Genomic DNA, 25,197 nt, shown 5'->3' on the forward strand with positions numbered 1-25,197 from the left:
TTTCTGGCTATCACCAGGTAGTCACAGACAACTCACAGATAACACAGGGAATACATTCTACAATATATGACTTTGACAACCCCAAGTTAGCAGTTGAAACCCCTAATATACTGGTTCATTTGTACTGGAATTCCCCCCTTTAAGCATAGTTCTGAAATACTGCCTGCCCTACTTGTGGTGGCATGCACAGGAAAGTTTGTTCCTCAGAATCCTCAGTAGAGCTAAGCAATGCCAAGAAATATTAATGAACTCAAAACTTACGCCAATAATGGGAAAAATACAGGGCGATACTGAGATTGTGTGATACTAAGATAGTTAATGCAGTAGAGAAAAACCAAACACAGCAGTTTGGATTGGGATCTTAGCCACAAATGTTTAACCAGCTATGTGAAATATTAAGACATTAAATACATGCTAAGCCTATAAATTTCAGCTTCATCTCTAAGGGAAGAGTTACTAGGCTTAGAAAGAGAAGTAGAAAGAGAAGTGGAAAGTGGCATAGAGAGTTCCCACAGATGGTGGTTATTCCTAGTGAATTGTGGGTCCCCTACAGTCAGTCACAGGTTACCCTCTCTGAACTCAGCTTGAATGATCAGTAGGTTATGCATTCTGATGGCCCATCTTCTGAAGTATCTGATTTGAAGTGAGGGTGGTGAAGAACCTTTAAAAAGCAAGGATCAATTTTCTAAGCAATGAGTTGACATGGTGGAGACTGTTGGAGAGGGAAGTGGCTTCAGAAGTATGGGATGGTAGGGGGAGGCTGCACCCCTGACTCTGAGAAGACCCCAGAGTTCTAGCCTGAGTGGTTCTGAAATTGGTCCAGACCATAGGTCCTGAAATATCTGGACTGCATGGTCCCATACATGGCTGCACAACATCTCCTGATTCTAAAATTCCAGTAGGAACACACCAAATTAGATTGGAAAGTAACACAGGAGCCAATTAACTCAACAAATTAAAACAATAGCACAGAAGTCTCAATTAGCAGCAGATTCATAAATTCTTAGACAAGAACTTAGAAAACAACCCCATGATCAAATACAAAATTTATCACATAAAAGTAATTGGATAGGGCTGGATAGTTCAACGTGAGGACCTAAGGATGTGGAGATGCTTGGCCTTTAGTGCTAGGAACTAATAGTGGTGCTCAGGAGCCTCCAGGGGAACACCAGGAAGGGCTTAGGGACCATATGTTATGGGGGTTCAAGAGTGTCTAGCTTGAACATGCATCGCTCTTGCCTCTGTGCATACCTTTTTGCCCCAAGTTTTAATGTAAGATATATTTCTGCCTTAGCTCCTGAACAGATCAGTGAGTCATGCTAAATCAGTGTCAGGGAAGTGGCAGGTGTTGGGTGGGGTGGGGAAGGGGAAACTTCAAGCCCCATCAGTCTTATAATCTAAGACAGTTTCTACTTTTCTTCAGACAAGAGAATGTGCCCTCATGATGACTTCCCACCATGTCAAGATTCCCAGGACACGAGTTTTTGTAAACACAAGAAGACAGCAGCTGTCTATCTCTCCCGCTGCCCACGTTCGGTAGTTTCAGGCCATTTCCCCCACTCCAAGGAGTTCGATGGCGATGGGTAGGTAAAGGAAGGAAAGGAGGGCCAGGCTGGATGGTCTTGGTTGCAGTTTATTCAAATCCTCTCTCCATTCACTCCTGTCTTTCCTCTGCCTCCCTCAGCCCACTCTTATAGTCTCATTATAACCCATAAAAGAAATGTATGTCATGGAGGGCCCAGGTTCTCTCAGACCTATCACCCCCCAGGTTCTCTCAAGCCTGTGTTCCCCGTAGAGAGCCCTGGAATCTCCTTTTTTTTTATCATGGTACCTCAAAAAGGGTGCAATGCTGTGATGTCATCAAAAGGAGTTACAGAAAGAATATTGAGGCAGCAAAACATACATTGTTTCTTTACATCTGCAAGCCAGTAATTTTGGCCTCAGGGAGAAGATACAAAACCAAAACTGAAACCTTTCTTGGGCTACAAGCACTTGGATATGCATCCCAAAGATTAGTCTGGCTAGAGTCTGGAATCTACATCCCAAAGATCAGGCCCAGCTAGCACCTGAGATCTGCATGTCAAAGACCAGCCAGGTTTCTGTGAGAAAAGGAAAACTGCCTCTTACAATATACTGAAATTATTTATTGAAGGCAGTTTGAAGGGGAAAAAGTTCAGCCTCATCCAAACTAGTTAGGACACACAAGAAATCTCGTGTCCCTATGTTCCTGCCCGTTGTGCGGTGCAGTCTACATGGGCTCACCCTGACAGATCAGTCCGGCCCCAACAGGTTGGAGTAACAATTACACATAGGTGTGGTCATAATCAATAGGGGTAGAGTTCTCTCTGAAAAGCCACTTCTAGGACAGATTCTCATTTAGCAGATCAATCCACCCCGGAACAGAATCCCCTGGGTGTGTTTCTCCTCTCCTGTCCAACAAATATATAAGCATACATAATATAAATTATTTTGTATGGACACAGTAAGAAATACTTTAAGCTTAAAGAATTGCTCTCCTAGGGCCATCTTGATCTCAGACTATGGTGCTCAGGCCAGATAGTCCTTCCTATCCCTAGCAGGGTCCTAGTCTTGTCATTACTTTTGGATCATGACAGCATTTGTCTATGATCAAACCCCTAACTTATAGTTAAGAATCGTGGCACTTTGGCCCACCCATCTCGATGCCAGGGTAGCACATAACTTACTGCCCTGGTTCCATCCATTCCCTCATTGGGACCCTGCTTTGGGGGGCACTAAGAAGTGAGGGCAACTGAGGCTTAAGTTGAGAAAGCAGATGCCCAGGAATGAATAATATTCAAAGCCAATTTAATCCTAAATTACAAAGCATAATATTAACTGTCTTCCTGAATCTATACAAAAAGGACATTGCATTAAAGTAAACTATTCAAAAGACATAAGGAGAGGAGAAGGCAATATTAACTTACACTATGAGTTCAGTGTCCTAGAAGGATCTGACCTTACAAATTAACAGATTCTGATTAGGGGAAAAGCTGATTAACTTGTTGGGGAAGACAGCACAAAGAAGTGGTTACAGACAAACAAAGGAATGGGAGTGACTTGGGAGCACTGTGATGGGTGCAACCTGATAAACCTAAGCTCCTTGTGGCAAGGGAGAACAAGGACAAATCAATTGTTATCCTACCGATTTGATCCCCGGTATCATGGTGATACCTTTTGGTATGCTCTAGATGATCCCCGGTATCATGGTGATACCTTTTGGTATGCTCTGGATGGTGAAACTCTGTGCAAGGCCGCAACCAGCACCCCTGCTCACCTGCTCACCATTCCTCACAGCATGAGAGCCCCACATAATAGGTATTGGAATATTCAGACTCCATTTAAATGAGACTGGGAGGGTAGAGAGGATCCAACATGTACTCTTTGGTTTACATCAGCAAACCAGACTCCCAGTGCCTGGATCTCCCCACCCCCCGGGTCTCCCCTCTCAGTTCAGGATTGGAGAAGGTCTAGCTACAGACCCCCAATGCCTGCCTCCCCTCAGACACCACTTTCAGTGAAATGGATAAGATGTTTCTGAAGAGCTTGCAGAGATTGGTGAGAACAAGAATTAGGGAATGTGCAGGTGAGCCTCACCTAAAACGCTTCTAACTGCTCTTTGTCTCCAAATATAACATTTTTTCTTTATATAAATAATGGTTTTGGTGGAGAGATGTTAGCAGGTAAGGTCTTCATATGGCTCCATTTGAGACTAAGAACTAGAAGAAAGAACAAATTGTTAAATATATCATCCTTCTGGCTTTCTCTGATTTTAACTTGAGGGTTTTTCTGTTTACTTATTTTTAAAATATTTTTAGTGAATTGCCATGAGATACACAGTTACAAACTTGTCCATGATTGGGTTAAATTTTTATTTTTCTTTACCTTTCAAATGGTAATGATACATCCTACAGGCTGGTGGTGTTTACTATTGTTCTTCTCCAACCACATGGAGCTGGTGGGATAAATGAAAACTCTGTGCCCACTAGGTAGGAAGTTGCTGGGGTAATGAGCTCGCCTTGCTCAGGATGAAGTGCTGGACTCCAATGAATGAAGATCAGGCACACAGCTCAGCCCTGGGACATGCTAAAAGGGTCAGTAATGCAGTTTGAAAGGAGCCTTTGCTGAGGGAGAGAAGGCATTTTATGTTGAAAGAAACCACCCTCTCCCAGCTTCCACCCACTGGCACAGACCCTATAGCTTTGGCAGCAACAGCAAAGCAACAAAGCCTGCCAGGAGAAGCAGCTCTGAATTCGGATACAAAGCTAATCAGAATATGGATGGCACAAAGCTGCGTTTTTCATGGCTGTTGGGAATAAACACACCATCGTCCTAAGAGGCTTTTTCTGGGTAGTTTCAGAACATTGTCTTATTTTTCCAAAAATCAAGTATTTCCACCTCTCTGCTTTCTCCTCTAGGCAGGACGCTCACTTAGGAGTCCCCACAAGGAAACACAGGGCCACTGCAGGGAGGCCAAAACTAGAGCTTCAGGGTCTGGGGTCACTGTCCAATCAGTTACTCCCCACCAGGCCCTTTCAGGCTGGCATTGGGAGCTACCAAGACACACCCAAGAGCTCATGGCTGCCCAGCTGAGGTTTCCTGCCCCACACTCCAAGTCTTTAGGACTGACCTCAGTCTGGAGTCAGCCACTTCCGGGCTGGCCTCTGGGTAAGTCTGTTTCCAACTCTGAATCTTAGTTTTCTGCACTTAGAAAATGGAAGGAAACTGCCTAACTCAGAAGGCAGGGATCATATACATAAGATCTGCTTATGTATACTTACGTATACTCTGCTTCTTACTTCAAAAACCTCTGTCTCCCCGCTGACCAGGGTGTCAACTCATTCCAATGACTGCACATGGAAGGTAAGGCAGGCAAGATTCTTTCTAATTCACACTAGATGAGGGTAGGCCTTCTTCTGAAGTTGTTTCCAGAATGGCAGAAATAGGATAATAGTGTATGCCAGAGATGCCCAACATATTTGGTCTACTGCCCCCTTTTCAGAAAAAAAGAAAAACAACACTTAGTGTTCCCTTGGAAATCTGCCTTAAGAAACAAACAGTAAGTGATGCTCAATGCACTGAGGGCACTACCCCACCCAAACTGTTCCAGTCCCCCTCGGGGGGTGACATCACCCCCTTTGATACAATATATATTTGTATGATGGTCCTTGATCACTTTATGAGCTGAAACCCATTCAAAAAACGCCGGACACTACTGGTCAACAGATAAGAAATCCTGGAATGACTAGCAGAACAGTTGGATGTGAGTACCTGCCGCCAGCCGAACATCTGCCACGAGCCTGGGTGCTGCTAGGATGCATTTAAACTTCATGACAATCACGTTACAAAACTAGTTTATCACCCTAACCAGGAAGAGGGGGTATAGAGACAGAGTGATTAGTTTAAGATTTCACAGATTACAAAAATGACCTTGAATCTGAGCCTGGGCTGTTGGGGCCAGAGTAGATCAGGATGAGCCCATGTACACTGTTGTGCAAATGGACAGGAACATGAGACCCATGAAAATGGGCAAGATTACTCATGTCCATACTGGCTGGATGAGGCTGAATATCTCTTTCTTTAAGCTGCCTTCAGTAAATAACATAACTTTCAATATACCAAAGAATCAGTCTTCTTCTTCTCACAGAACCCAGACCCAGCTTTGATATGCAGGCCCCAGGCGCTTGCCCAGTTTGTCTTTGGTATACAAACCCTAGGTGCTTGTAGCCTGGGCAGTATGCTTTGCATTTCTTTCCAGAGGTTGAACTGGCTTGGGGACATACCAAAACAATGTATGCCTCAATGTTCTTCCTGTAACTTCTTTGTTTCTTTTAGAGGTGTGTACAGTGGTAGGGGTGTGGTAATAAAAGGAGAGCTCAGGATGCTCTAGCTTTGTCACAGAGTCTGAGTGAACCCCTGATTTCGCTCGTGTTCCTTGTCTCAGCGCCTCCCATTGAATGCATATTCACACAACACTGGGCAAACTGGATAAGAAAGTCACAAAGCAACCATACTGACCCTGATAAGAATGAATAAAACCCAAAACCATCAAAACAGTCTCCCTGACTCAAGTTTTATTAAAATTAGTTTGGACCCAGAAAGCTACCAGCAGGTAGGGCATTTGCCTTGCATGTGGCTGACCCAGATTTAATCCCTGGCACCCAAACCCCACCAGGAATGACACCTGAGTATAGAGCTAGAAGTAAGCCCTGCACAACACTGGGTATGACCTCAAAGCTAAAGACAAGAAGTAAAATAAAATACCCATGACATTTAAAGTAAATAAATAAAATTAGGGTTTGTTTTATTATAATAGGTATTTTCCTACTTTGGGGGATTATAAATCATATGTACTTCGTTCAAGAAAATAATCATAAAAACAGGTCTATGCAAAATTATTTTAACTACTAAAACTATGTTTTATGATGACCTGAGCATACAGAGAAGCAAGAGAGTCATGTTTAAAATACAAAGCAATAAAGAATAGAAGACTGGAGGTTTCCCTTCTCTCAGGGGAGAGCAGGGAAGCATGGAGGAGTGGGGCATGCTGATGGCAGGCTGGTGTGGAGGGGTCGGGGTGAGAGGTGAGCCTTGCTGCCTCCTCTTTTCTGATAGTCTGCTCCCACCATGGGTGGGTCCAAGTTGACCACGTACCCCTCAGTGAAGCCCACAGCTTCATAACCTGAGGTTTTGATTAGAAACCCCAACTCCTATAGGATTATTACATGGGAAGTAGGGGTAGGACAAATAACTGAAACTTCCAGTCAGATAACAGAAACAGAAAAGGGCAGGGATAGGTAATATATATATATATATATATATATATATATTATATAGTACAGGTTATATATAATACATATATTGCTATACATTATAATGGTGCGATAGCACAGCGGTAGGGTGTTTGCCTTGCATGCAGCCAACATGGCCGACCCGAGTGTATAATGTATAACATTAGACATTATTCATTATATATTATATAATACATATATATTATGCATGTGTATACTATATATAATACGTATACATATGACACAAGCAAATAGTCAGCACAAACAACATAGACAGGACAGACATGTATTCAGATCAGGGACAACAGAGACTGCGAGAAGACAGAAATTAATGCAAACCAGCAACAGCAACCTGCAGTTAGTGACCTAGAGAAGCTAGCAGTAGGCATGGCAGGAAAACTGCCTGATCAGTGCGCAATAAGCAAAAGAAGCAGCAGGTAACCGATGGGATGTTATCTGGAATGCAGATCTGTTTCAGGGGTGTGCCAGGAGAGTACCTGAGAGTACTGAAATACTGAAAATGACTGTTAACTCATGTGCTAATCTTACATGTGGTGCACAGGGGCCCAGATATGTACTAATATCCCTTGTAATAGGATGACTGAGGCTAGCTAGAAGCAGTTTGTACATAACACCAACAGAGGGAGGAGGAAGAGAGATGGAAGGGGCCTTAGACAAACACAAGATGGCACTTCCTGCAGCAGCTCCTCCTGACAAAGATCGAATGTGATCATATTCATTCTGGACTTCCTCTGCTCTTTCGAGTGAAGCAACAAGCCCTGTTCTCAAAGATTTCCAGAGGGCTTTCACCCCCACTTCATTTGCAGACAGGTTTCCTGAGATTGCTGAAAGCAGTGCTCCTACTCAGTAGGACTTATTCAGTTAATTTTGGCATTGATCATGCTCAAATATTTTTATATGCATTGATAGTGGGCTGGAGCTATAGCACAACAGGTAGGAAAATTGCTTTGTAGGTAGCCGACCCAGGTTTGATTCCTCTGCCCCTCTCGGAGAGTCCAGTAAGCTACCAAGAGTACCTCGCCCGCAAGGCAAAGCCTGGCAAGCCATTCGTGACGTATTCGATATGCCTAACACATAACAACAAGTCTCACAATGGAGACATTACTGGGCCCGCTTGAACAAATCCATGAACAACAGGAGGACAGTGCTACAGTGGTACAGTGTTACATATTGATAGTGATAGTGTTCCAGGATCCCCCAAATAACTCAATCGGACCAAAAAGGAATTTGCTTCTTTCTGATATCAGAACATTTGTATGTCATGAGCAGGTCCTGCTGTAGAATGCATGCCAGTGCCCTCACAAAATTCCCATTGGAGACAAATGTGATGACATTTGGAAGTGCATCTCTGAGAGGTAAGGAGGACGTGAGGGTGGAGCCTCAGGGTAGGATAATGTCATTCGTCAAGATGAAGAGAGGTGGGACTGTCTGCTCTCAACTAGGCAGCATAGTGGGAAGTGGGTTCTCAGTAGACACCAGATTTGCCAGTACCTTGATCGTGGATTCCAAAACTGTAGGAACTCAATGCTTCTTGCTTAAGCACCTAGTAAATGGTAATTTTGTTAAACAGAACCCTCTTGTATGTGCTAGAAAATGGTCTCAATCTCTGTTAATACTTGAGGTAAATTTGCTAAATTTCAAAAAGAAGGAAATTGTTTGATATTGTCCTTTTCTCTGCCCTTCAGATCCCTTAGCAACTCATAAACAAATTGTAATCACTGTCTTAGCTCTACATGTGTTATGCAATGTAATAATACAAGCAGCACCCTCTGTAGGATACTTACACCAGATTATAAGGTCAAAATGTTCTCTCATTGCCATTAACCTTTCAGAAATACATCCTCCTGACCCATCAAGAACTCCATGCATTATTAGACCAGTAAAATTAGTAACAATTAGGATTTCTATTCTAATTTTTCTTAAACTTTGCAGCCCTTTCTTCCCACGCTGTGAAGTAGAATCTTGCATGAAGGAGACGGTGGTCCGATCCTGTTTGGAATTTTGGGACAACAGCGACATCAGTCAGACAAGACCGTCAATTGAATATGATGTGGCCTATTTCATTGTGGAACCATCCACCGGGAGACTCCCATGTCCAACGTTTAGACTCAGCCTTCTGGAACTGTGAGTTACCATGAATGGTCTTGTTCAACATGATGAACTCAGACAGTCTCTTACCCTGTTCGTTCCATTCTAGGCCATGGGTCCCGATGTGGAGTTCTTTGACTGTTCTTCTCAGTCCTATCTTGGCATTAAAATCACCGACAATGATCTTGTAGAAGGTGTGTTCTTCTTTATAGAACTTCTCCAGCTCCATGTAGAACTTCTCAATTTCTCCTTCATCATAATTGGATGTTGGTGTGTAGACAATGAATATAGAAACTGCCGGCAGTGAGTCACATCTATTCAAGTGTAATCGTCCGATTCGGGTTGTTAGGCATTTGAATGAATCAATATATATGGCCAATTTTGTGTTGACGAGGACACCGACACACTGAATCCTCTTTTGTCGCATGTTCTGAGGAACAGTTCTTCCCCAGTGCCCCAGTGTCAAAAACGGTGTGATGTGATTGATGTCTTCTCATCTCAGTCAGACCAATAATGTCATACTTGATCATTCACGCTTGCACCATCAGGTCCTCAATGGATACATCCAATGCCAGCGTATGTGCATTGAAAGTACAGTCATTTTTGTCCATTGTTTTGGCAGCCTAGGTCAGCCCTGAGCTTTTATAAGCCTCTCCTTCCTCATCCTTCTTAACATTGCCATATTGGTGGCTCTTTCAGGGTCAGGATAATGAGACCCATTGTATTTACTGATTTTGGCATATCAAATACATCACGGATAGCTTGCCAGGCTCTGCTGTGTGGGCAGAACACTCTCGGTGGCTTGCCAGGTTCTCCAAGAAAGGTAGAGGCTTTTAGGGCAGCCTCTAATTGCCCTTACAGGTGTTCACATGCTTCAAACCATATTTCAATGCATTCATATATGGTGCCATAATCTTGTATTAAGTGCTTTACCACCAACTGGGAGTTCTTTGGCACTTTTGCAGCAACATTGGAAGATGCCGTCATTGAGAACATTGATGAGGAATACGATTGACTGGTTCAGCACCTCCATGATTGTGTGAGGAACGCTGAGAGAAAGACACACACACAAAAAGACGACTGTCTTCAAAAACTCTCGAGCTCATTCACCAATGTGGCTTGATGCAAGCCTCAGGCAACAACAAGCAAACATACAAGCTCGCAAAGCAGTGCAGAGAAGGGATAAAGGAAGACCTCAAAAAGAGACAGTAGCAGTGCTGGCAGATGCGGCAGAAGCTGGGAAAAGCATTCACAACGCCCACCTGTCCTTCGCCAACTACAAGACCAAGATGATTGCCCACCGACGTCCTGATGGATCTATCATATCTTCCAGAAGGGCAATGGAGAGGATTATCCATGACTTCTACTCGGGTCTCTTTAATAGCCACATCCACCTGCCCACATGCCAAATTCCACAGGATGGATATGTCGTTCCCAACGTTCTCCCTTCCAAAATCCGACATGCCATTTCATCGGTAAAGAAGCAAACAGCACCTGGCCCAGACAAGGTCAGACCCGAACACCTGAAGAACCTGCCGTCAGTACTCGTCAATACACTGGCTCGGCTCTTCACACAGTACCTGTCTGAATGCAAGGTTCCACCCCAATGGAAAACCAGCAGGTCTGTCCTACCATACAAGAAGGGAGACATCCACAACATTGGCAACTATTGCCTGATCTGCCTATTGTCTGTCATCTACAAGCTGTTCACTCGAGTCATCCTGAACAGGATTGGCAGAACACTAGATGAAGGACAACCATGCGAACAAGCCGGGTTCCACAAAGGATTTAGCACAATCGACCATATCCACATGATAACCAAGCTCATTGAGATTTCTCGGGAGTTCAAAATGCCGCTCTTTCTAACAGTCATTGATTTAAAGAAGGCCTTTGATTCTGTTAAGATGGAAGGGGTCATCGAGGCCCTAGCCAAACAGGGCGTTCAATGTCAATACACCAGGATCCTCCATGATCTGTATTGTGGATTCACTACCAGGATCTCACCATTCTACAGGGAGGTGATCATTGACGTCAAGGGAGGGTTTTGGCAGGGTGATACCATTTCACCGAAACTCTTTAGTGCCACCCTCCAGAACATCATGCAATGACAGGAATGGGAAGGAATGGGAGTGAAGATAGACGGTCAGCAACTACATAATTTCTGCTTTGCTGATGACATCATTCTTATAACACCAAACATCAGCCAAGAGGCACAAATGCTGGCCAACTTCGACCATGAGTGTGGAAATGTTGGACTACAGCTGAATCTAACAAAGACAATGTTTATGATAAATGGTCTCGTTCCTGACGTTCCATTCACTCTCAATGGGATGAACATCTCCGAATGCAACAGTTATGTGTACCTAGATTGAGAAGTCAACATGACGAATGACCTGGCACCTGATTTGTGCAGGAGGAAGAGAGTGGCTTGGAACATCTTCAAGAATGTCGAATAAATAGCTAAGAGGACAAAGAACCTCCAGATCCGGGCACATCTCTTTGATTCCACTATTCTTCCTGCCTTAACATATGCCTCAGAGACCTGGGCCCTATGAAAACAGGATGAGAATGTTATTCATGTCTCCCAAAGAGGAATCGAAAGAGCTATGCTTGGAGTATCACACTTCACTTAAATGAGAGAAAGAATCCGGAGTTCTGACCTTCATCAACAATCAAGAATCAGGGACGCTGTCTCGTTTGCCAAGGCATGGAAAATCAGATGGGCTGGACACATAATGCAATTTGGAGATGACCGCTGGACTAGAGCCATTACCAACTGAATTCCACGGGACGTCAAAAGACCGTGTGGCTGCCCACCTATGAGATGGTCAGACTTCTTCGTCAAGACCCTGAACGATCGGTTTGAGGCTCTTTGTGTTCCTAGAACGAGCAGATGCCATTGGGCTACACTCGCACGCAACAGGGATAAATGGAGACATTACTGGCATCTGCTCGAGCAAATCGATGAGTAATGGGATGTCAAGTGATCAAGTGATTCTAATTTGATTTCTATTCTATTTTATTTATTTGTATTCTAATTTAATTTCTATTCTAATCTAGGATTTAGTTCTTCCTTCCCTTTAACCCAGTGCTTCTGAATTATGGAAAACTGGGCTTCTGGAGCACCTTTCACTGACTTGGGACATTTGACTGTCATACTGGTGGTTGATGCTGCTGGCAGTCAGTGGACAGCTGTGAAGTATTGACAGAGCATTAACAGACGGCCCCAATGCAAAGGATGATTTCACCTCAAACATCAGTGGTGTCATGGTTATAAATCCCTTGTTTCAACAAATTACTATTTTCCAAACACTGAAGACACGAAACTTTTACTACAAGGAGAATTTACATCCACAAATCATATTTTATTGTTTGGCCAATGTCACCTTCCATTAATGTCCTGTATTTGGATTAAACTATATAAATGACTTGAAAAATCAATACAGTGCTTTACAAAGGAAAAAATCAACAGTTTGAATGTTCTTGAAGCTTTTAAACAATAAATTGAGTATGGGCAAACAGAAGATAAAAAAATCAGAAATAATTAGCTCATGCATCTGATGCTTACTAATAATTTTCACATGAATATAGGAACCACTTACTGGTAACTATATTTTTCTAAATATCTGGGAACTGTGATAAAATGTGATTTCCAAAATCATCATGGTGACTGAGTAAGCTGCTTAATTTGAAAAAAATTAATTATATTCCCCCATAAATAGGAGTGACTGGGCCTGGAGCAAACTCTTTTGTCCCCCTGGACTCTGGCAGCTGGAGTGATCCTTCATAAAACACAAGTTTCAGTTTCTGAAGTTCTTTTCAATAATGCCAGAAGCCAGGAAGAGCACCCTACTTTGAAAGGAGATTTGGTTCACACAATTGCAATATACTTTGGTTTATTTCTACAGGTGATAAAGGGGTCTTCCCCCCTTCTCCTGAGGAGAAAATATGCTTTCTACCTTCTGAATGATTCAAATTATCACGTCTGAGTGTTTCCTTTTCTGTTAAGGTATCCGTGGTGGTAGGAAATGGGCACTGGTGGAAGGGTGGGTATTTGATCATTGTATAATTGAAACCCAAGCACAAAAATTTGTAAGTCTGCAACTGTACCTCATGATGTCTCACTAATACAAAATTTTTTTAAAAAGTGTATTTCTTCCCCTCCTGTATGCATGCAGTTGCTGCTCCTAAGAAATCCTCTTCAAATGAAGTGTCCCTGTATTTCCTCCTTCCAGAAGCCCTACAAACGTGCCTTCGAGGCAGAAAAGGGGCAAACAAGCAGTATCTAAGAATACCCTAGCATTCAGCATACCCTGCAGTGAGGAATTGATCCAGTGCTTTGAACAGGAAGTTTTCATATTGCATTCAAAAGTGTCTTCTTAAAAATACTAAATGGTTTGCTAATTTGTGCTTTCTTTGCAAGATTGGAAAATTGGTAAATAAGAAGAATATAACTATAAAGCAAAAAAGAGATATGCATTTTGAAATCAATTAACAAAGATACTTAAACTTATAACCAAAAAGGTGAACAGATTGGTTTTGGTTAGTTTTGGAAGGAAATGACACAATAGTTAAGGTTTCTTTTCCCTTTTAAGTCCATTTGGATTTGGCTTACTATACTCTAAAGCATGGTAATGTGAGTATGTTCATATTTTTGTCTCCTTCTGTAGCACTCCCAGACACTACAGTTCTACAGATGTAATCATTCTTCCGGAGAGAAATGTGCCTGCCTTCAAACTGGCCTTAATTCATGAATATTTCAATAAGCATAGAAACAATAGCTCTCACTGCTGTAAACATCACCAAGACCTCCACATGACTAGTCTTATAATATCACAATCCTTCTTCCTTTGTTACATGCCACACGAGGTATATTTGGGCCATGGTGCTTGCTGACACAGTAAGAAATTTTCATTCCTGTTGCATAAAGCCAAATAGCCAGCCCAAAATTGAAGGCTCTCTCTTTTCCTCCCTATTCTCATCAATCATATCCTTTATTGCCCTTTATGGAGATATTTTTCTTGTTTCAGCCACCGATGTGGTAATAATTAAGGGAAAAAACCCAAAATGACTCCCCAAGTCTATTCCTTGGGAATTCATGTTTTCCTGCTGCCCGTCTTCTGTTTCTGTTTGCGAAGGTGGGCCTCTATCTCGTGCCGGAAGACCAGCATGCCCAGCTGCCCGTGAGATGCCTCATTCATGGCCTTAGACTGCATGCACATCTTGTACTGTTCGGGAGTCAGCTCATCCACGCAGCGCTTCTCATGCCACAGATGGAAGAGTCCGCGCACAGGGGTCCGCACCACGATGAGGTTGCTGTGGAGGTACTTACGATAGAGGTGCACATCCTCTCCACCCCAGCCTTTGATGTCCAGGTCAAAGCCACCTGTCAAGAGAGGAGATGAAGGAATCATGCTGTGCAGCAGCTCCTACGCTCCAGGTGCTCTGAATAAAGAATTTTGCGTGAAGAAAGGACATATTCAGAGAAGGTGAGTGTTTCACCACACCTCCAAATTACAAGTGTGTATTTGTGGGCCAAAGAATTTCTAAATAGAGAGAACACCAGGACTCAGCAAGAGGCCGGATCACAGGCTTCAGTGGCTTCCCAGAGCTAAGGAAGGGTCCCTGCAACCATTGCAAGAGCTGTGGCACATCTTAATGTTTCAGTATGAAATCACATTAAGTGCTGTGCTGTTTCTGCTTGAATGTGGCCTCATGCTGCCACTGCACACAGTATAAACAGGGATTGTGCTATAAAGGAAGACACCTTGAAAAAACAATCAAATCTTACAAAAGAACTCTTCTTCTCATAGAGTAGAGTCCTGTAAAACTGTGTCTACTCAGGCTGGTGAAGTGAGTCACGCGAGAGTCCAGCCTCCCCAATGGTTCTGATGTTCTACTGAGAATACCATTTCACTCTATCATGCACTTCTTCACACCATGAGAAATGGTCCCCTAAAGTCTCCCCGTGGTAAACTGAGGTACCTATGTCTTTCTTACCCTAAGCCACTAAATCCCAAAGAGAACCAGTGCAGTGTGGCCTCTGTCACTCTTTAGTCCCAACTATTTTCACTCACAAAGAATATGTAGCTGACTCTTAAAAGACAAATGAAACGATTATAACATCTTTACTTAGAGTTACTGTTTCTCTTTTATCTTGAAAACCCCAAGAAATGTTGCTCTGTTACGAAGTATTACTGGAACAATAAAGGAGTCCATTCACAGTGGAATCTGCAACCATTGGTCCTGGGCTTTTGAAGGGGAGTGAACTGTCCCTCTCATGGTGAGCAATAAAGAAAAGTACAGTTCTGAATTAGGCATCTGAAATTTGAGTCTTGATTCTCTGATAAGTTGATACTTTACCTCCCTGGTTTCCTTACCCTTGAGAGTTAAAGGTGTGATAACCCACTGAGATAGCAATGTAAGGGTTAGCTGCAACTGACTTAGGTATCATTATAGCCTCTTAAACAGAAACTGTGTGATTACAATTTTTAAAAATAATTACAATATTACTAAGGATGACTGGGATCCAAATGTGACACAAAGATTCTATGTCAAAGTCCTGGCTTACTGTGCTTGACTTTCCTTCCAAACCTGCTGGTCCCATATTTGCAGGGTGTGGACATGAGGGTGGGGGGAGCTTTCTGCTGTGCCCAGATTATTCTGAGGCTCATCCCAGAAATTCTGAGCCAATCAGCTCGTGGTTCTATGTGAAGGCCTGAGAATATGTGGTTGCTAGCACCTGCCATGCCAAGGTTTCCGCAGCAGTAGTCAGGGGCCTCCAGGGCTGCATCCAGCTGTGCTATGAAGCCCAGGTTGACTGCCTGCAAGGCATTACTCTCTCCATACTCTTTCTCTGATTTCACTTTTTATTGGTTTTATTTTTTTAATTTACTTTCACTTTCTTTAGGTAACATGTAATGCCAGTTACAGCCATGCCTTGTCTTCAGGAAGATCAACTATACATTCAAGTCTGGTAGACATAAATCATCACAAAGTAACTTGCCCTGTACACATACCAAGGAATCATGGAGTTTTGGGAAATGGGAATTTCCCACAGGAAAATAAAAAAGACCAGTGAGGTCACCTCCACAAGAGACCAAGTGTTCAGGTGCTGAGTTTCAGATCACAGAATCTGGCTACAAGCTGATATCTGTCCCTTTTGTCTGATCGTGTACATGAGTGTGCTAGAGCCCCTGAAGTCCTCACCCCAGAACAAAAACCTGGGGCTACTCACATCTATGGGGTGACCTTAAAAGGAAAAGCTTCGACCTTCCAGAGGGAAATGGACGGGAGAGGATAGGTGTGTGTGTGTGTGTGGTGGGGGCACCACAGGGCTGTAGTATCAGGACTCCCAGCTACTTTCTGGAACCCCTGAGCCCAACAGCAAGGTTTTTGGCTTTAACTGGTCCATTTCATCTCATCCTACTCCTTTCCACTTCACTGTGGCCAGGGGTATGCCATGACCTGGGCAGTGGAGCTGGGTGGGTGAAGGACCCAGCTGCTGTCACCCTGATGATGCCACTCATTGATCAAGTGCCCCCTTTGCCTCTGAGAACCCTGGTCCCTTCCTCCAACACCTTAGCCTGTGTCCTGTGCTAAGAACATGTGTTTGATAATTATAGCAACCTACAGAGTGGGAAGAAACACCTGAAAAAGTTCAGCAGAAAGGAATTTAAACGCTTAATTGTATAACATTTACCCAAATTCCCAATGTTTTTACTTTTTTGGTGGTTGTGATGGCTATTAGGACACAAGTAGAAGTCTGGGGTATTTAATGGGTGCACTACAAAGGTAGTTCTGGGTCCTGCACCACAGTTGCACATGATTAGGGCAACTGAGAGGAGCTGTGAGAGTCGTGCTGGTGTGTTGCCCACTCCTGAATACATCACAGAGGAACAGCTTTTCTCAGGAAAAAGCCCCACTCTGTCTCCCAGAGCCACCGGGAGCTGAGGGACCGCCTTCGGGGCCACTGAGGCCGGTGGCCTCTGGGTGGCAGCAGAGACACATTCGCTGCGGGTCCCTCTTACCTATATTGATGAAGTCTGAGCGGTACTGACATGTCATCCCAAATCCAAAGTCTCTCCAGAATCCAGTCTCCTTCTTTATGACCTGCAGGAAAAGGGAAGCTCTGTGAGCTGAGAAGGACAGGGTGGGAGAAAGAGCACCCGCAGCCTCCCCACACGCGTTCCCTTGGAGACCCACAGTGCCTGCCTGCGCGGGCCAGCAGCTGCACTGAGCCCTCAGTGACCAAGGCTGTGATCCCCGAGTCCCCAGGGGGGCTGTGTGGTTCTTGGCACCTCAGGCTGGAACGTTTCTAGGGTGTGGACCTGAAAGTACACACCGACGTGTGTTGTGCACGCACGCGCGCACACCCCCCCAGAGGTTTTGGAGCAGCACCATGGAAAAGCCTCCTACGTGTCTGGCCCAGTACCAGTGACAGGGAAAATGTGAGGCCTCGCCCCTCACCCAGGCTGGGCAGGGAGCCGGCAAAGGGCTCAGGAAGTTGAGTGACGTGACGGGAAGGAGAACAACGCAGAACACAGCGGCCCTGGCAGAGGACACAGAGAGAATTCCCTCAGGGAACAAAATCAAAACCCCAAATTGTCACTACAGCCCACTAACTCTCCCCCGCCGAGGAAGGGGCTGCGAGTGCAGGTTCTGAAGGAAGACTCTGTCCATTCATCTTCATTGGAAAGCCAAACTGCTACCCAAAGCTTTTGCGGCCCTGCCAGCTACCGGGCTCCAAAAGGCCATCCAAGCAAGACGCAAGGAAGCCAGCTTGGCCCTGCTCTGCTTCTTCCTTTGCAAGTAAATTTCCGATGTATTTGATGAAGTGGCAAAACTTTTTTTGTAAAAATCTGTTTATATATTTTTGCTGAGGTATTTCTGGGAATGACTCTTGAAGTGTCACTGTTGTTTGTCATAGTTCATTCTTATTGTTCACAAAGGTGCTCTGACTGAAGGAAGGCCTCCTGGGGAAGAGGAGAGTTAGAACGTCCAGTTTGACCATGTCTGACATTTTCTGCTGGAATCTGGCTTTTATCACTGCTAGAAACAGGCAGGGAAGGAGGAAAACCCACATCTGGTTGCAACTTGACCATGAGTGGGCAGCTTTTTCATGACAGAGACCTCTGCTCCTGGAATTTCATTTCCTGTTCCGTACATGAGGAGGATGAGCTAAATCAGTCAATGGTCCAGTGCAGCTTGGCCCTCCCCAAACATTGATCCTCTCACCACTATTCCACTTTCTCGAAGCTTCACTTGATCTCCACCCCAGGCAAAATTGCAAACGGTTGATGAATTTAAAATTGTTGTACTCTGCAACCTTATTTTCACAGCAGGCTACACATGGACACTGCTGCAGATGTGGCATGCATGTGGACACTGCTGAAGATGCAGCATGCACCTGCAGCATGCATGTGGACACTGCTGCAGATGCGGCATGCACCTGGAAATTGCTGCACCTGCAGCATGCGCCTGCAGCGTGCATGTAGCTTTCTGAGGACAGTGGAACTGGAGTAGGGTAGTCATCCCAGCAGATGTATTTCTATTCTGCCTGAGAACAAAGGCTTGTTATACAATATCTCCCAAGTGACAAGGCAATTTCATTAGTATCAATGGAAAAATGGTACAGAGCAATAAAATCTGAAAAATATCTATTGAGTTATTGTCTTAAAATGGTTTATGTTCCATTCCAGTCATACCAAATGTACTGTTTTTGTGGCAGCAAATAACTTAATATCTCTTCCACCTCTACCAGCCAGATCCAGACAAATCCCCAAGGCTACTGGGTAGAGTCACAGATCGGTACTAGTATCCAACCTTCAAACCTATGGTCAAGGTCTCCATGAAATTAAAAGAGAAAGTTTCCAAAAGGAAAATTTAGAGACCAGGTTGGAAAAGGAAAAAGGGGTCAAAGGCAGCCATCCTGAGTCCTGTGATGAATGTAACAGGGCCTTGTAAAACTGAACCAGCAATTGAGTGACCCTTACCTGGAGGCAGGTCAGTTGATGCTATATGCTATATGCTGGAAATATGCTATAGAAATACTTTTTAATGCCATGTTTCACGGTAAACCCTGCAAAATAACTATTTGCAGACACTGCTGAAATGTAGCTGCTTTTAGAAGCTGATGTGGTTGTGCCCACAGCATAGTGTCAGGATGAAGTGACCTGCATTCATCAGAGTCACTCCCCATAGCCTAGCCTGGTCCATAACTGAAGTGATGCTCTTCACTGCAGTCTTGCTGGACTGGGTGTTGTCAGTGACAGTACTGCACTGTTCCCACATGAAATTTCAGTGGTCTTGGTCGCATTTTCTCTAGTGCATCAGCATAGCATCCATGAGACTGTTGTACTTCAAACTTGGTCATCTCACTTTGTGGTGTTGATGTGTTGATATTATGAGCGAATATTTCTCTAAGTGGGAGTTCATGGAGGAATAGTTCCAGAGAGGATTTGGGCCATGCTGCTGTGCCACATGCACCAGGACTGCACATGTCTTCCCAACTTCGTGTTCAGTGACATCATACTGATGCTTACAGTGGGCTGCCAAGGGAGCACTGACACCATGGAAATGGGAAATGCCGTATGTCAAGGTGACAGCTTCTGCCTGCCTGGGTCATCAACATTTAGGAGCATACCAATGACTTATGCCCACAAAGTCTTATCTTTTTAAAATGAAGTTAATCTGTGTTTTGGAAATGTCTCTGTGGCAGAGGAAGAAAGGGCTAGAATACAGGGAAGGAAAGAAGTTTAAGATAGACGTGTTATTTTGGCAAGAATTAACAAAGCTTGAGTCAGGAGAGTGGAATGTTTAAACTTATTTTCTCTTTTAGTTTCATGGAGACCTTGGCCATAAGTTTGAAGGTTGGATACTAGTACTGCTCTTTGACTCTACTTACCCAGTACTTTTCAGATATTTGTTTCCACATTGCGTTTAAATTCAAAGATTTAAATCTTAATAAAATATCATGATTTCATCTTTACTTATTGACAATGGTCTATATTACAAAATAAAGAGCAAATAAGTTATCTGAATCTCAAGAAACTAATGAATTTCATTTTTTCCTACTGTCTATATAGAAAATTATATCCTATGACAGTTGTAATAGAAGTAATTACAGACACCTGACTAATGACATCATATTTATAGGACTTGGGAAATGTGGTGTTTTGATTAAAAATACTTTAGGTTCTTGTTGCAACTACATTATACCTCTGTGTTCTCTATTCCCCTCTGATATTGATGCTTCCAAGGAAGGCAGGTAAGAATTTGTTTATATAGATACATCATAAGATTTGATAGGAAATATTTCTTAATATATCAATATCCAATAACTACATTTTATTTTTATATTTTCTTAGTGTTTCCTTCATGTTCCTAGAATGAACAGACGCCATTGGGCTACACTAGCATGCGACAGGAACAAAAGGAGACGTTACTGGCACCCACTTGAGCAAATTGACGATTAACGGGAAGTCAACTGATCAAGTGATCAAGTGTTTACATGTTCTATCTCAAATATATTCACTTCTAAAGGTTGATATTTTCCTTTGAGGTTTTTGTTAGGTAACTTTCTTAATGAGTGTATTTCAACACTCATCTAAATCTCTTTTCATTGCACCAAAGTAAGAAAATCCTGGTTTGGGCTTGAGCTCTGCTGAAAGCCAACTGTGTGGACTTGGACAAGTCCAAAAAAAGAGAAGAAAGCAAGTGAAATGATCTAGGGATCTCTTTCGGGTATATAAAAAAAACTCATATTGGGACTTGCAAAGTACTTCCTTATAGATCAAGCTCTCTCAAGTGTCCTGGTGCTTCTCTACTCCTACCCACTCTGATTCTCTACAGTTAGCAACTCTTCAAACACTACCTCATCCAAGGAAGAAAGTAATCAATATTTTTCATTTTTGAATGGAGAGTCCTTCCTCTGGTAGAAAACTGCTATATTTCTCTGAACTAAATAGCAATACTGAACTCTCAAGCACCAGGCTCTAGGGAAGGCCTATATGTCTTTGGAAGTTTATGTCAAAGGCTTCAGAGTAATTCAGAGCTGTGCTCACATTTGAGTTTTCTGTCTCTGAATGAAATACTCAGTCTTAGCTCTCTGTACTGGATCCACTAAACCATACTTTCCTAAGGTATGGTTTCCTAAAGTGATACAAGTCTAAAATTGTTAAAATAAAATAATTTCTTAGAAGCAAATCAGGTCTTAACGATTTTGAAATAGAAGCATTAGTTGTGTTTTTTGTCAAATATAAAGTAGTGCTGTATTTAAAACCAAAGATACTTTCTGCTCTGATCTAGTGGAAGAAAATAAAGCCTGTATCCTGATTTCCCCTCAATCATTCTTAGAAGGTCAGGATTTAAAGAAAGGAAAAAAGAAGTTTTTCTCTCTCAAAGTTTGTCTCTAACCAGATAAAAGTTGGTTCTTGAGGAGTAAAAACTCTATACTTATGTATACAACATATCTCTGGTATCATGGGGGGCGTGTGTGAAGAAGAACTATATTATTAAAACTAAGTTTGAATTGTCTGGCTTGGTCTCAAAGTGAAACCACGCTGAAACAAGGTTAGGAATTAATCTTGTCCAACCAAAGGAACCCAAAGGTGAAACTAATATCATTACATCAGCTGCCAGCAGTTAATTGCTCTTCTCTCACAGGATGGCACAAAAGGAACAGGTTTTGCTACTTCTAGAAACTTAAACACAGAATCAGTCCTCCAAAAAAATTTTACAGAACACATTTTCAGTGAAAATTAGCTTGCTCTCTTGGATATTGTACTTTATAAAAAATATATGTCAAATCTATAAATATATGTACATATATATGCACACACATACACACATACCCTCTTTGTCCAAAGTTCCTGTTTCAAATTATTGGCATTTTAGCTATAAGAGCAATAGAAATGTCTTTGTTAGAATATTTGCTCTCTTGTCCTCAGTGCTGGAAAATGTTCAGAGTCATAAAGGTGTTATGTTATTTATAGCCTTCCCATTACCACTACAAGGCCAGAATAATGCAGTAAGTCTTCACTTTTGGAAAGACATAAAGATGGGAATTGGTTGCCAAGGAAACCAAGAATGAATAGAAGGGTAGAATTTTCAGTCCAAAACCAAATTTCTGGATATAGGAGAAGGGATAGACGCTTAATCAATAATCAGTGATCAATGATTTAATCAACCCTCAACAATGTTTGAAGAACTTCCAGGGTGGGCATCCAGAACCTTTCCTTGAGCCACCTCAGGGAGCCCCAAACAGCCTGAGAACAGAAACTGCTCTATTTGAGGCTGTATTCTATGTTTTTTTATCTGGCTACTGTATTGTATATTCTAATTCTCTTTATAATCAACTGGTAATCTCATTAAGAGTTTTTCTGAATTCCATGAGCTGCTCAAGCGCAGAAAAGGGGAGGGAGCATTATGGGAACTTCTGATTTATGGCCAGTTTTTCAAAATAATAAATAAGGACCTGGACTTGCAATTGGCATCCTGAGTTTGAGAAAGTTGTGGAAATCTCTAATCTATTCTGAGCCAATTCTGGGTCAGAATCATAGGGACAACTATGGACTGAGGTCTTAGTCTATGGAATCTGGTGCTACCTCTGGGTAGAAAGAATCAGAACTGAGTTAAAAATGTAAGACACACAGTTGAGTCTGAAGAGTTATTGGAGGTAGAAAAAAATCTGGATAACAAACAGAATTAGATGAGAAAATCCCAAAGAATCTCCCTAAATAATAAAGAAGCAAGAGAGACTCTCACATCTTTCTCTTCCTTTTCTTATTCTAAGAAGTAGTCAGTGCGAAGAAATATAATGTTTTAATTATAAATTAAGCGGACTAGATTAACAATAGATACTAAATAGAGTAATTATGTTATATACCATAATATAAGTTATGTGAATGTGGTCTCTGTGTCAAAATTTCTTATTGTCCGTAACATTTTCCAGATTATGGTTGACCACAGGTAACTACAATTCAAAAAGCAGAGACTCCTGTAATACTTGTTTCAAGAAAAGAGAAGAAAACCATGAAGGTGTGAAATTACCTTTCTGTAAGGCACCATTCCTATTTATTTTCCCCTTTAAAATATTACAAGCACTTCTAATAAACAAGGTGCTGGGAGCAAAAGCCATCACATCTGCCAAACTTAAAAATTACTATGGGAATCAATTCCATGATTGCCACTCACCTTTGCTCATGGTCAAGTGCCCCTGATAATGAAAGACATGAAACAGTGTCACACAAAGGCACCTATGGGATAATTACTCACCAGCTGCTGTTCTAAGGGAGGGACTGCATCGTGATGGCCATATATTATAGCTGGGTTGTATTGACTGAAAAGGACTGGATAAAATACCTTCTTCCCTGTAAACAATAAAAGAAAGTTACACTTAAAGCAACACATACAGTAATTAAATTTGGTCATTTATATCTAATTTTCTGGAGCATCTCAGATAGCTCAACACATAGATTTTTTTTCTTCACTCAACTCTAAAGAGATGTTTAAAAAAAGCTTTATCAGGTAGACCAGATGGACACAGAATAATTCTGGCTTCCTGGTACAGAAGTGATATGCCAAATACTGGTCTTCAGTCATTCTGAACATCAACCAACAGGAGCGGTTGTGCAGAGAATCCTAGAACCCAAGCTGGAGTCCTTCAATAATGACTCAGGGTATTGTCTGAAGGACTGCCAAAGAAAGACCGGGCAGTAGGAGTAGCAGGCGCAAGTCCAGGAACTGCTCTTGACCAAATTACATAGCAAACTTTCAGTGTATCAATGGCTGACAGGGCCATTCCCATAGTTATCAGTGGATTATCAGCACTATCATATAAATCAAATTCTTTGAAAATCATTTTCATGTTGTGACTATCTTATGCTCACAGCATTTTCTCTCTTGGTAATTTCCCATGGCTGTTTTTCCTTTACTTTAAGACAACTCTTACAGGTCCTTTTTTCCCAGCTGCACTTCTGGGAATGTTGACCAAAGGTGACTTCTGAGTTGAAAATGGAAAAGAGTAATTCTTTTATAATAAAATCAGAAACTCAATTCCTCTTATAGGATGCACAAATTTAGGATAGAATCCAAAACTATGGTGGGACTCATACTTCAATACCAAAGTAAGAAACAGAACAAATAATTTTTCTGTTCGTTGTCACCAGAAGTATGTAAAATAAGGCAGTTTCAGAAGGACAAAAAAGTGAAGTGGGAGAGAAAGCTGGTGCCAGAGTGTGGACCAGCTGAATTGCACCCTGCAGGAGAGAAGGATAATCAACCCCATACTCCACACCTGGCTGTGTGTTCAGCCTGCAAGTGTTGAGGAATTCAGAAGTGAAGTAGATGTCCACGTCACAAAAAAAGAGGAGGACATTGCTTCCCTTCCAGAAGCGGGCTCCAACATCAAGTCCCTTTCCCCGAGAAAATTCTCCATTCAGCTGGATGAAGGTAAAGTTCCTGAAGTTGGCAGCTCTAAAAGGGAAGATTAGACATAGTCAATTTTACACCAGGTTTGTGAGAGTGACAGAGTTCTCTGGAAATACATTATCAAGATCCATACACTCCTTGCCACATTTCTACTCTCCTTAAGGAGACGACATGACCCTAAAAAGTTTCAGAATGACCTAGAACCATGAGAAATTCAAGGAAATTAAGGATGTGAAAAGCACCAAGTAAGTTTTAATACCAATGATTTCTCTAGAAAATTCCATGTTGATGACTGTACTGATTATACTGAATATAAGATTATTCTTTGTAATAAGAATACTTGAACCAGTGAAAAGAATTCATAAAAGTTTCTGTGTCTTCATCCCTCTTCCCCAGGAACACTCAGAATGCAAGTGCCAGATAAAGAAAATAAGTCACCTTGAAAGGGCCTTCCCTAGCATATTTTCCTCCAAGTTCAACTGAGTTCAGGAATGGTACTTCTGATATGAGCCTACCCAATATATTTAGACCTGGACTTCCTTTCCACTTAGTAGGGAGAAAGCCAACCTTGGATTCAGGAACCTGTCCCAGACCAAATTCTCCCTGAGTTAACTCTCTGGTCTTGAAGTTCACCTCCCGAGATTTCTTGAGACCTCAGTTGCATCATCTGAAAATTAGGAAATAATAGTATCTTCCTGAACTATCTCTCACTTATTAGATAAAAAAATTACAAGAGTATCAAGTACTATTTAAATATAAGATTCTCTGTTATTACATAGGTGAGGATTCCACAAAGTATGAGTGAACTCAAGATACTTTTTTGTTTAGTTGCTCTTTCACAGGAACA

At 42.3% G+C, this 25,197-nt stretch overlaps 1 protein-coding gene across 5 annotated transcripts in view; it reads right to left on the reverse strand.

Annotated features, from left to right (window-relative positions):
* Window positions 1-13,115: 13,115 nt before the first annotated feature.
* Window positions 13,116-25,197, reverse strand: part of CSGALNACT1 (chondroitin sulfate N-acetylgalactosaminyltransferase 1) — a 419,176-nt gene continuing 407,094 nt past the window's right edge. For all 5 annotated transcript variants that reach the window (XM_056116700.1, XM_056116697.1, XM_056116699.1 and 2 more), the window contains 4 exons: window positions 24,217-24,395; window positions 23,196-23,290; window positions 16,949-17,030; window positions 13,116-14,304 (listed from right to left, as the gene is read on the reverse strand). In XM_056116700.1, coding sequence (XP_055972675.1) covers window positions 14,015-14,304; window positions 16,949-17,030; window positions 23,196-23,290; window positions 24,217-24,395 — 646 coding nt within the window. In that variant the 3' untranslated portion in view covers window positions 13,116-14,014. The remainder of the gene's footprint in view (window positions 14,305-16,948; window positions 17,031-23,195; window positions 23,291-24,216; window positions 24,396-25,197) is intronic.

The sequence above is a fragment of the Sorex fumeus genome, unplaced genomic scaffold, assembly GCF_029834395.1.
Source record: "Sorex fumeus unplaced genomic scaffold, SorFum_2.1 ptg000033l, whole genome shotgun sequence".
Lineage (NCBI taxonomy): Eukaryota > Metazoa > Chordata > Mammalia > Eulipotyphla > Soricidae > Sorex > Sorex fumeus.